Source organism: Musa acuminata, chromosome BXJ1-4 (genome assembly GCF_036884655.1).
Source record: "Musa acuminata AAA Group cultivar baxijiao chromosome BXJ1-4, Cavendish_Baxijiao_AAA, whole genome shotgun sequence".
NCBI classification, from domain to species: Eukaryota; Viridiplantae; Streptophyta; class Magnoliopsida; order Zingiberales; family Musaceae; genus Musa; species Musa acuminata.
Window position 1 is genome coordinate 7,405,001 of NC_088330.1, and position 14,769 is coordinate 7,419,769.

The window sequence follows — 14,769 nt, forward strand, 5'->3', positions numbered from 1 at the left end:
TAAAATATTAAAATAATTGGATAAAATTAACCTATATAGATAGATTGATCACATCCCGGTATACTTATGTGACATCATATTATTATCATATTCATCAAGCTCTCATATTTTACTATGTTATTATACAAATATAATCTTTGTTGATTTAAGTAGATATAAGTATATATTTTTTATTATTAATTATATCAGGAGTGGCCATCTCCGGTGGAAGAATTTTACTTTGGCACTCGGACGACCGAGTCACATCGCTTTTATGCTTACCTCTCACAAACAACAATTTTGAGTGACCCAAAAATTTTAGCTTAGAAGTAGTAATTGTGTAAGACTGACAACCAAACAACTAATGAATTCTGATAAGCTTCGCTTTCCTGAAGAGTTTGTGTCGATCACGTCCGGTGACGGAGAGACGATGACGCAGTCGCTTCCTTGTGCAATCATAGCGTTGAGACTATTGAAGCTTTTGTTGTCCCTCCATCCTCATTCATCAATTATATATTATGGGTGTTGGGTGGTTTAAATGCGATGTGACACATAGGTTAATTAAAAGAAAATTAATTCTAATTTTATATCAGTTAGAGGGGAAAAAAAAAGATTAGTAAAATTAATTTTGATTGTCATAATTTTTTTTTCTCTAAATTGATTAGTGGGGATCTTTTTCTTTTTAGTGTCTAATATCTAATTTTCATATGATATTGATATCCTATGGTTAATCAGAGAGTGATATTATTTTATAGTGAAAGATTGATCTGATTTGTCTGTATTTTTTTTTTCTTTATGTTGAAGGTTTTATTTAAATGTAAATCTTGTCTTGTGTTTTGCTAAGTACTTTGTCACTAATTTGATTGACCCTATTAGATTATTTATAATATATTTAACATTAAATTATATCTTGTAGGGAAGAAGAAGATTCTGGTGGTTCTCGCTTTCACATATCCAAGATTTCAGATCAATCTTTTCCAAACAAAATGATATTAAAGAAAGGTTCTTTGGATTGTTCATGTGTGAATCAAATGGAGAATTCACATCATGTTCAAATTAAGAACAATCAATTATTTTATTTGGAAGCTATCTTATGACATCATTGAATGACAAGAGGCCAAACCAAGAAAGAATGAATAGAAAAACTATTGGTTTGATCAGATAATAAATAGATCGATAGTAGTGTATTTCATAAAGTGTTTTAGGAAACAAACATATATTCATTATGAATGAAATCAATAAATTTATATTGATATTGTTATCATCTATTTAATCTTATTATTTTTCTAATGAAAGATTGATTTGATTTGTTCATGATTTTTTTTTTCTTTACACTGAAGAATTTGTCCTCATTTCCAGTTTTTGGTGCGTACAAGTGAAGTATTTTTGACGTCAAATATTTGTTTTCATGTGTGTGCAAAGTACTGTACCGTGAGAAGTCCCTTTCATGGATTCTTGCACATTGCTCAGCCAAAACTGCAATCTGCTATCATACAATAAGAATAGAATGGTTGGTGATGCAACACACGACACACCAAATCTACTACCATAGCCCACTGTCCCCATTCCAAGACCTTATCACCATCCTTCCATGGTGATCTTCGACGATACAGATGATCTCTACATTATTCTGCAAGGGTCGTGGTTGGGCTCGCGGATCTCATACACAGGCGGCATAAGATTGAAGTGAGGAGTCCAAGTCGGAGGGCACACCCAGCCATCTTCCTTCTTCTCCTCTTTCTTCTCTTCTTTTTTCTCTTCAGCTGACCCGACTTTAACGAGCTCGACGTGGCCCATCTTTTTTCTGAGCATGGTGGTCAGAACGATCGAGTCAACCCCGTCGCCGACCACGACGATCTTGTCTTCATCCAGTTTTGCGGATATCACACCTGCCAACGACGAAACCCAAGCCTTAGAATATTAATGACCGACGAAGTCAGTAAGAAGATGGTGGGGCGGCGATGATGATGATGACGACGATGATGGCGGCGTCACCTTTTGTGCGTTTAGAAGGTGAGAAGAAGGCCTTCGAGTAACGATGGAGATCGAGAGGAAGATAAATTGCTTTACTAGCAGTGCAAAGACTGGCAGATGCTAAAGAGAACTAATAAGACTCTGTGTTGTTCATTACCAGGCAATCCCACAGCAATCTTGAGAGCTTTGGAACGCTTCTTGGCATCTTCCATGGTGAGCTTCATCACCATCTCTTGCTGCAGAAGACAAACACCACTTTAGAAGAGAGAGAGAGAGAGAGAGAGAGAGAGAGAGAGAGAGAGTGAGAGTGAGAGAGAGAGAGTTCATGTTCTGCTGCTCACCTTCACCATGTTGACGGAGGGAGAAGAAACTGGTGAGCTTTGTGAATTGGTTTGAACCTTCCTGCCGACACGGTGTGTTCTATGGGAGAGATGAGTTGAGGGCTTGGAAGGACTCCGTGCCTTATAATGGAAGAACGCAAGGAAGACGCTGTATCCACACGATTATGGATGAGCAGTCTCCAAGTCTAAGTCTTCCCTTCGACAGCAAGTCTTCCATTTTAACGGACAGAGATCGGCGGTCCAACTTTGATCGAGTCAGTCATCCACTTCACAAGTCCGTCGGAGTCATCACAAAACACTCGGTTTATGTCCACAATGGGAGGCGCCCCAATCGCATTGACGAGGAACGACGCGTTCGACGTGTCTCGACCGAGACAGGGACCAATGAAATGATTGACCTGGCAGTCGCTCATTGGCCCACGTCGTATGCTCGATGAGTCACCGTGCCCCTTTGTCGACTCGGGATGGGTGTGAGCTTCACGGCGGCTGCGAGCATGTCAGCATCAGATCTCTCGGATTCAGGTTGCTGAGTTGACTATTCTATTCCACGCGTTCATATTAATAAGACCATAATTGACATAGTAGACTCAGTCTACCCAAATCAAATCATAGTTGCAATTGCCTTATCTTTTTTTCGACGTATTTTGTGAATTATTCTTTTTATTTTTTGTTTTCTTTTTCTGTCTCTTGGAAATTGAGCTCCTTCAGAGACTCTGTCTTATTCGAGAAGCCTCAAATTATTGCCACATATCATATCCAAGTCAATCCTAACTCCAAGAAACAGCTTCGTCTTCCCCTGGAACCACGGACACCTGGAAATTTCGAAAAGATAGTTGACGACTTTAACTTAGACACTGGAATTCTAATATTTCCTAGCTACGGTTACTTGTATAGAATCCCATTCTTCTCCACTACTACACTGCGATTCAAAAAGCCTCAAATTGTTGCACCAAATAATATCCAATTCAACCCATCTCCAAGAAACAGCTTCGTCTTCCCCTAGAACTACGGACACCTGGAAACTTCGAAAAGATAGTTGACACCTTTTACTTCACCGCTGGAATTCTAAGAGTTTCTGCGCTCCGATTACTTGTATAGCATCCCTTTTACTTCACTGTGCCCTCCCTTCGTATCCGTTGGCCCCTCGTTTCACTCTCTCTCCCACACACACCCACCGCCAAATCCACAGAATGAGCTCGAAACCCTGATGAGACATTTGAAATCTCTATCAAGATTCGATCGCTGGAAGAAATGGCAGCCCCCAATCTGGTAAAGGCGCTTGTCTTGTGTTTTTTGCTTCAAAGATCTCTCGTTTTCGTGGATTCAGCGATTGGTATCAACTGGGGGACGCGATCTTCCCGCAAGCTGCCGCCTCCCGTTGTTGTGGATCTTCTGAAAGAGAACAGGGTTGGGAAGGTGAAGCTCTTCGAAGCTGACCCCGACATCCTCCGCGCGCTCATGGGAAGCGGCATTGAGGTGATGGTCGGGATCCCCAATGAGTTGCTGGGTGTGTTGGGATCTTCGCCTGCTGCCTGCGATCAATGGGTCAGCCGGAACGTGTCGAGATTCATGGGCAAAGGTGGTGCCGACATCAGGTGCGTGATTCGTGGCCTACGGTGGGACATTTTGAAGATTGGTTCGTGTTTCTTCGGTTTCCTGATTCGAACATAAGTTTCTGATACTTTGATTCCTAGATCTCTCGCATGTCGTCTGTAATGAGGATGATTCTTTGGAATTTGCGGAAATTTTGACATGTTTCTTTACAGGATAGTAAGTGATTTAAGGATCGAGGACTTCAAAAGTCCAAAATTTAAGTAAAATCAAGATCAGTATGACATATATCATCATGCAAACGCATATGAACTTCCAAAAAAATTGCATTCTGAGACATGCATTTTAGTTGCATTTCTATGGCAAAGCAACTTGCAATCAGTGACGAACAAGACAAAAGCTTTCGTATTGTGAGTAATAGCTTCTGATGCTGAAAAGGATTAAACTCCAATACTGTTTAATTTGAACACTGCATGCATTCGATCACTAGATACTTTCTAGAAATGTGTTGTAGCTTAACCTGAACCAGACATGCATACCGTCACAAGATTTTCTCGAGAGATCTGTCTCTGTATCTTGTTCTCTTAAAAATGTTCTACAGAAAGGCCAGTGTGAAGCAACCTTGTGTTCTGATGAGAGTGGAATTAAAAACACGCATAGCTCTAACTGATCAACCGAAACAAAGGTGTGACATTTTTCTTGTAATCGAACAATACTGGTGCAGTGAAGAGAAATCATGTAGGTACTGAATAATTGTTAATTTCAGCTGAGCTGAACAAGTTGGTTTCACAATAGCTGTTGTTCATTAGTGCAGAATGGCATTTTGTTTATCTTTTTTTGTTACTGCAGCAAAAAGAAATTTTGGGCCAAGTCTTTTGTTTTATCCCTTGCTTCACCATTCTTCATCATATTCCTATATTCTAACTGATTTTTTCGTATGTATAAACTTAGTATAATAAATAAATATTAGTAAAACATGCTTAATCTTTCTTGGAAATTTCTTTAACAAGCTTTTTTTTTTTAATTGATACTAGAAACTACAATTTCATTGATAGTGTTCCCCGTATCATGTACTACTTTGAGGCGTTAAAGGTGTCATCTTCACATGCTCCACAGAATTTGCTAAAATTGAAGTTGCGGGACCAAAATTACCTACTGGCATAACAGCTTAGAAAAAGCAGGTTCTTATTGTCTAGAAATTCTAAAGTCTGTATTATTTGTAGTAGGCCACTAAGTGAATTAATTATCTCTCCATCATGACATGGATTAGCCTCAAAAGGGGTCTAAAGAAAGTGTTTCGACATTATTTACACTGACTATATTAACCTATAGGTGTGGCAACTTGTATGGTGCAAACTTTGTAATGTGTTTGGAATTGATTTAGGCTACACTGTTAGCAATAAGCGATTATATTATGACAATAGCCCAGAATCTGTCGTTGGAGCTAAAATATGGTGGGGGAGGGTTCACTTGAAGAAGTGTCATCTCAATGTTGTTATCCCATACGAAGATGGCTCCAATGGTGTCTGGATACTTTTGTTGTGATGACTCCAAGTATCTGTTGGATCGATAATTCTCATGGTAGTAACCTGATCTTGTGCCCTAGAATGCTAAATCTATCGTCTACTCGTAGGCCATAAAGTAAATACGGTAACTTCATTTCTTAATTACCATCTGTGTAAGTTCTCTAATACATGATAAAGTTCATTTTTCCCAGGAGTCGGCTTTGAAAGAATTTTCTTATGTTATGTCGAACTTAAACTTGGGAACTATTTCATTGTCTCCTTTATGCAGATATATTGCCGTTGGAAATGAGCCCTTCCTCACAACCTATCAAGGACAATATCAATCTCTAGTTCTTCCGGCCATGCTCAACCTTCAACAATCGTTGGTCAAAGCAAATCTGGCAAGCTATATAAAACTAGTGGTCCCTTGCAATGCTGATGCTTATCAATCAGTGTCGGTTCCTTCTCAAGGGACTTTTCGACCTGAGCTAACTCAGATAATAACCCAACTAGTCTCTTTTCTTAATACAAATGGGTCCCCTTTTGTGGTCAACATTTACCCTTTCCTTAGTCTCTACCAGAGTTCAGATTTCCCACAAGATTATGCCTTCTTTGGGGGTTCTTCTCACCCTGTTGTCGATGGCCAAAATGTGTATTACAATGCTTTTGATGGCAATTTTGACACTCTCGTGGCTGCTCTCAGCAAGATTGGTTATGGACAAATGCCCATAGCCGTTGGTGAGGTGGGTTGGCCTTCTGATGGAACACCAAGTGCAAATTTAAGTGCTGCAAGGGCCTTTGTTCAAGGGCTAGTCAATCATGTTTTGAGCAACAAAGGGACACCCTTGAGGCCCGGGGTTCCTCCAGCAGATATATATCTCTTCAGCCTTCTTGATGAAGATCAAAAGAGCATACTTCCTGGAAGCTTCGAACGCCACTGGGGAATTTTCTCTTTTGATGGCCAGGCCAAGTACCCATTGAACCTTGGCCTGGGTAATGCTGCATTGAAGAATGCTAAGGATGTTCCATATCTTCCACCAAGATGGTGTATTGCAAACCCATCCCTGGATCCTAGCGCTATAGCAAATCATATGAAGGTAGCATGCAATGTCGCTGATTGCACCACTCTATTCTACGGAGGATCATGCAACGCAATCGGGGAGAAGGGGAACATCTCTTATGCCTTTAACAGTTACTATCAGTTACAGAAGCAGGACGCCAGAAGTTGTAACTTCGATGGGCTCGGGATGGTTACCTTTCTTGATCCCTCCATTGGTGACTGCCGCTTTCTTGTTGGAATTAGTGACAGTGGTAGTCCTGTTGGTTGCACAAATTTTTGTGGCTTATGGATCATGGCCTTGTGGATATTAAGTTATGTAAGAATTTTGAATGTGTTGTAATGTTCAAGCAACTTGTTTTTTTGTTTTTTCTTCTGGAGGTTCTGTGGTACCTCATCGAAATTTCAAGACTTTGCTCTGTGAGGATGAACACATAACTCTTATACCAAAGACCACCATACATGTTTATCTCAATTGTGTGGATGAGTGCATGCTATTGTCTCTGTAATATTCATTAACTGATTTGTTCGATTCTGATCATTAATTTGCTTGATTTGTCAAAGTGGGTGACAGTCTCTCTTGTATCAATTGTTTGTGCCTGTGAGCATTAATTGTTTTTGATGTTGTGGGCCTTCACAGAAACATCTATAGCTTGATGATGAACCAAACAGCACCTGCATCCTTCTCTTGCCAAGAAGTCATCTGCATAACATATCCACACACTCAGAACTCCAATAAAGAAAGACTTAATCATAGGCTTTAAGATTCTGTGGGTTTGCATAAATTACTCAATCCACTTTTGGTTTTTAGTTCTCCAAGAAAACCAAAATATATTACCTATTTATATGAGTACAAAAATTGCCTCTCTTATCAAACAAAGACTATTAACCCAGAAAGATCTGAGGGTCATTTCCTTCTCAACAAAATGCTGCCCTCGAGGCTTCTAGCATGATTGGCAGCCGACCGCGTCTGCCGTAAAAACGGGAGACAATATGCATCTCAAATTGTTTAAACAAAAATAAAATGTCCTTTAAGCAATATAATTCAATATAACTCAGGAACACTATTTGAATGTGTATGGATAGAATTAGCAGCTGTCAAGTTTACATATGCAGAGTAGGTAGAGAGATTAAACATCTTGAACATGATCCACCAACATTGATGATATCCCACACAAGTAGATATCTACACACAATCATACAGACAAATTGTGTTCAAGTAGAGCAGCATTTGCTTTCAGATGCAAATAATGTCCTACAAGCTCCTTACAATAATCAAACTTCAAGCATTAGTAGCTCACTATGCATCTAAAGTTCAGGCATTAGTAGAGCCTTATCTTAGTTGTAATATGGCTTTGGCATATGGGGCAACGCTGCAAATCTTTCCCACAGTCGAAACAAGTCTGAGAAAGAAGAAGACTCGGTCACTGCTCGATCAGCCAATTGATTAAAATAGCAACAAGAGCTTTTGACTTACCTGATGTCCGCACCCAAATGCAAAATCCTTTGATTTCCATAGGCAAATTGGACAGATCTGCAAACCAACAAGTAAAAAATCATTTAGGATTTTAACAACCGTAAACACCATATTCAGATTATTTTTAAGGTCTGTTAGAAAGAGTAACATTGTTCTATCAGCATCTAGAATGTTAAGTTAATAATATACTTGTAAGCAAATGCATCCAGTTATTGTGTTTTTCTGCCAATAATGACTTCTTCACAACATTCTACAGGGTTTTTTTTTTTCATATAACACCTTTCAGGTATATTCCTCTTGTATCACTATTTGCATTCTGTACCAGAAAATTTCCCCTTAATTTTGACCATCTGACACCAGGAACAAACAATCAAATATGTATTGTACTTATCACTTTTTATGAACTCTTTGATTTCTGTAATAAAGGTACTTCTATGGATTCGGTGCTGATGTGATCCTAAAGTAGCAAGTCAGCAACTACATATTATCATATGTGATGCCTTGTTTCCAACTTCCAAGTGTCATGTAGACATTGTGCAAATGCTATGTCAATATCATACAGGCGGCGTGCAAGCACAAATTTCTCACACTTTTTATGGGTTCTCTCATGCCCATTTGGTGTTGGTGTCCCTGACTTGGCACCTACATGTTTGCTAAGCTATCAAAGGAACACGAAATCAAGTCCGTATCGCCCACAAGGATGCCACGTTTTACCAAACAGGTGTCATAAGTCACCACATCAGTAAAAATTCTGTTAAAGCAATTTAAGCAATTTCTTTATGAAGTTTAGAATACTTTTTTGGACAACTAAAGCAATTGTCTAGGTCCTGATAAAAATAGTGGTGAAGAAGAGAAAGTGTGCGAGAGAGTTGTTTGTAATAATGCATGACAAAGGAGTTAAAAGCAAAAAGTCCCAGCATTTATTTAAATTTTTATTTAAAACAACAAACATGAGTCTCAGAAGAAGTAAATAGCAAGTTTCAAGAGGACTGAATTTTAAATATCATTTTCTTGGATCTGGGATCTTCATCACAGCAAAGCGTAATCAAATTTGAAATAATCAAAATTATTGATACCAGCTTATCCTCCATAGAACTTTCAGAGGTGGCAGGTGGGTAGCTTCTGGTGATTCCAGGACCTTGCTCAAAGCTACTTGACCGTGAGTAAGGGTTCCTGGTTGGTGGAGGAAGACAAACCCTATCAGGAACTCCCCTTCGTTGACTGCATAATGCAACAGCAGAGTGCCATGCCAATAAAACATTTGTACATCATTAACAGAAATTTGAAAAAAAAATTATCCACAAACCCCAGAAGTTGAAGGTCTATTGTTGCTTTATACTGTGAGGGAATTTCCATCAGTGCAGCAAGTGCAAACTCTGTCTCCTTTCTACTGGCAGGGATGTTTCTAGACATTATCTCAGTAAAATTCACAAACTGCATAGGACAAAATGAATTTATGCTTCACCCTGCAATTACTTTGAATGCAAATGAAACTTTCGTTAGGTGTATCTTGGAACCTGGAAATTATCAAATGCTCGGGAGGGTATATTGTCATCAAACTCATGCATCATATCCCATGGACCATCTCCAACTCCAACAAGAACTATTGACAAGGGATAGTCACTAAAAGCAAAGAAAATAATGTCAGAAAAGCATCTAAATAAGGAAAAGGAATATCTTCACAGTCACGTATCTGATAATTACCTTGCTTTGACTATGGCACTGAGTGTATCTCTCTCCTGTGGACTTAATTGTCCATATTGTGTGTCTACGCTTCGTGTCACCTATGCAACAAACAAAAGGGAACTGTTATCGTGTGACACTAAAATCATTTGAAAACTAGGCATCAAGTCCTACCAAAAATGAAAACGAATGATGCATCAGAGAGTAAACAACATGCACTCTGGATGTAGCAGTATACAAGAAGAATATATACAGAGAAAACTTATCTAAAAGCATTAGCTAACCTGCCCATCAGCAATAATAAGTAGAACATGGTACTGCCCATGGGTGTTATCGACAATGCCTATGGCTGTTTCAATAATTGGTGCAAAGGACGTTGGCCCTGAATGAAATATGTCGTGTTGGTTCCATTGGGAATCACAGAGAACTGATCCAGATCTGAGAAAAGATTAAGAGTCATACTGACCGGCTAGCCGAAGATTTGGAACTAGTTCTCTGTAACGTTCAAGTGCTTCTTCAAAGCCATTACATGGTCGGTTATCTGGATAAAAGCTGAATACTTCCTGGTCATGAGTGGATGCTGCACAATAAAAACAATAATATATTTCTATCTTAGAATTCCTTGGTCATTTCCAAGACTAGAAGAGTTTAGATTTAGCATCAGGCTTGACGGCTAAATTTAGTTACTGCAGAACAACATAGTATGACATGTCAAATGATGTAACTAAATGAATATCTACAACCAGCATATAAATCACTGACCGTCACCAAACCCAAAGCAAGGAATAAGATTATCTTCATCAAAAGCAGAAAGTGTCCTTCCAATAATAGATATTGCCTGTTCATAGGGGTTTGGAGTATTCCCAATGTCATGTAGGCAATGGTGGTTGAAAGAAACTTTACCTAACAACAAGCACAAAACAATACAATCAGTAAATTCAAGGAGTAAATGAAAATCATTATGTTTAATGATAAATGTGGCTCAAATTAAACATAAAAGGACAGAACTCAAAAATAGAAAGTCTGCACAATGAAATAGTTGGTAAGTACCTAGAATCAGCAAAGCTACAGAGGTTATTGTTCTCCCAACATAAAGCATCTTAACAATCTTAGGGGACAAGGGTGACATTTAAGAATTTTATGATCAATATCTCATAGTGGACAAAATTTGCGTTATGAATATCTCAAAGTGGAACTAATAAGAAGAAACTCAAGTTGTATTTTTATTGTCTGAGAAGAAAAACACTGTGATTAATTTTATTTGTAAATTAATAGCCAGTTATGTATCTCAAGCATGTACTAAGAAAAAGGTGAAACGTGGGATTTGTGTGTCTGAACCTGTCCATTCATTGCTCTTTGTAAAATCAATTCCCACGATAAGATTTGATGATTCAAGACCTGCTTCTGCAAGTGCCTCAGTAACCTAAACAAAATCACAAATGTACCATTCTCAGATTACCCACATAACTAATATGGATCACTTGATCTTACACCTAAGATTTACTATAAAACTGAGAAGTAATTGCAGAATGAACTGAGATCACAGTGATAAAACAAATGAGAAAAAAAAAATTAGATAGTTACTTATATTAACAGATGAATTATTACTTTCATGATCTAAATATAATATAGTTCAAACTTGCACAGAAGTAAAGAGAAAATTTGTTTTATCATTGATGTACTATAACAAGCAAAGAAGACAAACAGTAGCAGTGAACATTTAAATTGATGTGAATGCACTCTATCAATAGATATGCAAGGTTCTAAATTGCAGCAGCTACTTGAGTAATAGGAACATATAAAGTGTCACTGAACAAGAACAAAGGCCTTTTAATATTTAAAGGACACACACACACACACACATGTGTGTGTGTGTGTGTACATATATATACAAAAGGCAAGTTGGTCCAAATTTGAGCAAAAGAAATACACTGTGAAGAAAGCATTACATTGTCTTCATGGTGGTGGTCTATACTCTGTAACTTGATTTCTTAAAATAACCTCAAGAGGTTTCTACCTATTAGCAAAGCATTAATCTCTAAGAAAGATTGTGTACATAGTGTTCAAGAGATATACACTAATGAATGCCATTTGCTGTATGATTTAGTGTTGATTAATGAACTATGAAGATCAAATTTTGAAGTAGCATTGCTGTTTCTGAAAACAAAAACAAAAAAACAAAAGTCATAGCAAAGCCTACATATTGTTATGAGGAAAAAGCTATTAAGAAACAGCAATTAAGTTTTCAGTTAATTGGTCAACTCAAGAGGTACCTATGGAATGCATTCCAATTTGGAGACTTGGAGAAGCTAATAAAAAGCACTACGGCCATATGTGATGAATGGTTGATATGTAAAGGGTCAGGTCAAACAGAAGCATATAACAGAAATGAGAATACCTAAGATTCATGTTTTAGGAACCAGGAATACATATTCGGCAATGGTGAAAGGAATGTGGCAGTCATTGGAAAATCATTTGAGCCGCACAGTTATTATCAATGAAAATCTCATAGAAAAGTAAGAGTGTGACCAAGAGCAACTTGATAGGTCCGGATGACAAGCTGAAAGGTAACAAGCATTAAAATTGTATCACATCTGATCCATCAAAAGTGAAAATAACACTAGAATTCTTCGATAGGTGTAACAATTACTATGAAACAATATAGTATCTCTAATTGCTAATGGAAGAACATAATATATTTAATCCTAAGCATCATTTATTATGGGGAAACTTTTTTTTCTAAGGAAGAACGAGTGTGATAAATTAGATTGCATAAGTTGAACATATTGGATATAGTGAATTTTGATAAACTTTTGCTGCTACCCTTTTCTTTATATGTAAACTGTGACCACCACTTCTTTCTTCATCATTCTATGATGTTCCTTGATATGTACATCCATCACGACCGTTTTCTAGAAGTGGCAGTTAGTTTCAACTGTCAACCAAAACTGAAGAAACCAAAGAGACAACTTACAAAATAGCAAGTTTTATTATTCAAGATAATTAGAGAAGATCACATTGCTAACTTATGCTATTTACTTGAACATTTACAAACAGGAGAACTGGAAAAAAATAAGAAAAAAAAAAGATGACTTCTGCATTGACTAGCATACTTGACTGAGTGTTTGGTAGTCATCATTGATCCTTGAATACTTTCTTTGCAATCTGTTTACTGTTTCAGGCTGCACATAATTTGAAGCAGCTGGAGAGAACCTTGGAGCATAGCTTGAAGAAGAATGGCCATAATCATAAGAGTCGCGATAAGAACTGTGATGTTTGGACTCTCCCCCTCCCATTGTAACAGTTCCCACTCTTGGAAACCTTCAGACACTAAATCTCTAAGTTATCCTTTAAAAAATTTTCAGATGCTATAGATTTCTAAGGATGGATACCTCCTTCAAATGCTGATCTGGCAGAAAAGAGCAAAATTTTAAATTCTTTCCAAACCAACCAAAACGTGTGCTAAAGAAACAAGAGTTTGGCTTATTTTTCTAGAAGGTAGTAGTGAAAACCATAATTCATAATTCCATCCGAAAAATTCAATGCCACGGAAAAGTAGGGCACATATGTTCATTCATGAAACTGGATGACAAAATCTAACAGCAACCTTTTTCAGTACTATGTTGAATTGAAAGAACATTGAATGACTAAGTTAAGAAAATTCCGCATTAGTCTGCACATCAGTATACAAAACTAGCCACTAGCATTTAATGCGAAAAAAAACCTTGATTCCACCTCAGAATAACACCCCCAAGCTACGAGGAAATAGAAACAAATGCGATTGGAAAAGCAAAGCATTTAATATATGCTGGTAAGGTTAGTCATCCAGATTCCAGGTTCTAAAAAACCATCCGACAGAGATAGTAATGGATAATCATGGGATTGGCATTAATGAAAGCAAGTAGTTAGCTAGGGAAGCATCATAGAATGACAAATCATTCGATCAAGAATTCATCAAGAAAATCAAACTCACTAAATTAAATAATACATCAGACAAGGAGCAATAAATTGAGAGAAGGAAGAAAATCAAATTTAATAGGCCGAATGATTGACTCATGACCTACAAGTACTTACATCTGCTTATTGGTAAATGTATGTAAAGCTTCTAGCGAAACACTGGAAGAGATTCATACACGATTTTGCCTTACAATCGAACCTGAAATAATATTTTAGTCAACCGAAAAAAGAAACAGACAGCGAAAATTCAAACATAACCCAAGAACTAAGTTCGATCGGCGTGTATCAAAATGAAGGCAACCGCATCATCTTGTGCCGAGTAAAATTTGATCGACTGAACCTTACTTCAGCTCGGTAATCCACAGCACCAAACTGACAAATCAATCGTTGAAAATATCCCGAAAATCGAAATTTTTTCAACATCCACTAACTTTTAGAACGACAACGACAACAATAACCAGTAAAGAAAAAGACGACATTGCGCACTGCGAAAATAAAGTTGGATTCTCACACCATTCCCTACCAAGATTTAATCTTCGATCGAATTGTAAGACTACTCAAGGATGTGAAAGACAAGAAACTACTAAAACCCAAAACAGTGAGAAATCATGTTCTCAGCCCAATAATTGCAACTCACGAAACGAAGCCGAAGACAAAACTCACCAAAAAAAGGGCTTCGGGAGAGGCGATTTTATCCACCAGCCAGGAATATGTGAGCCGCGTCAATCGAAGAACTTCAATCGACCAACAGCAGAACGCTATCCCTCCACCACTAAGCCTCGTAGGGGGAACCAACAACAGCCGAACGCAATTCCTTCACCGGTAAGCCTCCGAGCGACAGTCGTTAAGACTCTTATTAATGTCCATTTTTTTTGTCTGAAACGAAAAAAGGGTATCTCGCACACAATCACAGAAGACCCAAAAACGCACCGGAATCGGATTGGGTAGAATGACGTAAAATGATGTCGTTCATGCAATCTTAAAGCAGGGTTGTTTTCTTGGTATGCCCATCGGGGTTATATAAACGAAAACATTTCGGGGTCAAGTCAACAAAAGCGGGCATATTAAATGGCTTTTGTATCGGGTTCGGGTGGACTAAATACCTGCGTTGACTCGGGAAGTCGTCGGAAATATTAAACCACGAAATTGCCCCATCTTAACAGTAAATGTCAACCCATTGTGGCCATGTGAGTTGCCCAAAGGGACAGAGCACTGCGGGCATACTCGTCGGAGGGTTGGATCAAT

At 38.1% G+C, this 14,769-nt stretch overlaps 3 protein-coding genes across 6 annotated transcripts; 1 reads left to right on the forward strand and 2 right to left on the reverse strand.

The window, feature by feature from the left end:
- Positions 1 to 1,445: 1,445 nt before the first annotated feature.
- Positions 1,446 to 2,442, reverse strand: LOC135644722 (disease resistance protein Pik-1-like). The gene is made up of 3 exons (XM_065162588.1): positions 2,295 to 2,442; positions 2,111 to 2,189; positions 1,446 to 1,868 (listed from the first exon to the last, which is right to left on the reverse strand). Exons 1-3 carry the CDS (start codon positions 2,301 to 2,303, stop codon positions 1,600 to 1,602), a joined length of 357 nt encoding a protein of 118 aa, XP_065018660.1. The 5' UTR covers positions 2,304 to 2,442; the 3' UTR covers positions 1,446 to 1,599.
- Positions 2,443 to 2,582: 140 nt separating this feature from the next.
- LOC135644710 (glucan endo-1,3-beta-glucosidase 5-like) lies at positions 2,583 to 6,936 on the forward strand. Its single transcript, XM_065162550.1, has 2 exons — positions 2,583 to 3,889; positions 5,640 to 6,936. Exons 1-2 carry the CDS (start codon positions 3,546 to 3,548, stop codon positions 6,748 to 6,750), a joined length of 1,455 nt encoding a protein of 484 aa, XP_065018622.1. The 5' UTR covers positions 2,583 to 3,545; the 3' UTR covers positions 6,751 to 6,936.
- Positions 6,937 to 7,451: 515 nt separating this feature from the next.
- Positions 7,452 to 14,350, reverse strand: LOC103981000 (E3 ubiquitin-protein ligase RGLG1-like). 4 transcript variants are annotated; one of them, XM_065162582.1, is made up of 13 exons: positions 14,188 to 14,350; positions 12,960 to 12,976; positions 12,681 to 12,888; positions 10,906 to 10,990; positions 10,330 to 10,470; positions 10,034 to 10,147; positions 9,852 to 9,949; positions 9,589 to 9,668; positions 9,402 to 9,507; positions 9,191 to 9,318; positions 8,961 to 9,105; positions 7,885 to 7,941; positions 7,452 to 7,810 (listed from the first exon to the last, which is right to left on the reverse strand). In XM_065162582.1, the coding sequence occupies exons 3-13, from the start codon at positions 12,861 to 12,863 to the stop codon at positions 7,730 to 7,732; spliced, it is 1,218 nt and encodes a 405-aa protein (XP_065018654.1). In that variant the 5' UTR covers positions 12,864 to 12,888; positions 12,960 to 12,976; positions 14,188 to 14,350; the 3' UTR covers positions 7,452 to 7,729. The 4 variants fall into 4 exon arrangements, with proteins under 4 accessions (XP_065018654.1, XP_065018644.1, XP_065018649.1 ...); XM_065162572.1 differs by adding an exon at positions 13,642 to 13,723 and having other exon boundaries at positions 12,681 to 12,976; positions 14,188 to 14,349; XM_065162577.1 differs by having other exon boundaries at positions 12,681 to 12,971; positions 14,188 to 14,349.
- Positions 14,351 to 14,769: the final 419 nt, after the last annotated feature.

Coding starts and splice junctions, on each gene's coding strand:
- LOC135644722 (XM_065162588.1), bottom strand. Junction 1,869..2,110: donor GATTGCTGTGGGATTGCCTG/GTAATGAACAAC, acceptor CGTCGTTGGCAG/GTGTGATATCCGCAAAACTG.
- LOC135644710 (XM_065162550.1), top strand. CDS start 3,546: ATGGCAGCCCCCAATCTGGTAAAGGCGCTTGTCTTGTGTTTTTTGCTT. Junction 3,890..5,639: donor AAAGGTGGTGCCGACATCAG/GTGCGTGATTCG, acceptor TCCTTTATGCAG/ATATATTGCCGTTGGAAATG.
- LOC103981000 (XM_065162582.1), bottom strand. CDS start 12,863: ATGGGAGGGGGAGAGTCCAAACATCACAGTTCTTATCGCGACTCTTAT. Junction 10,148..10,329: donor TTGCTTTGGGTTTGGTGACG/GTCAGTGATTTA, acceptor TTTATTGTGCAG/CATCCACTCATGACCAGGAA. Junction 9,319..9,401: donor GAGCATTTGATAATTTCCAG/GTTCCAAGATAC, acceptor TGTCCTATGCAG/TTTGTGAATTTTACTGAGAT.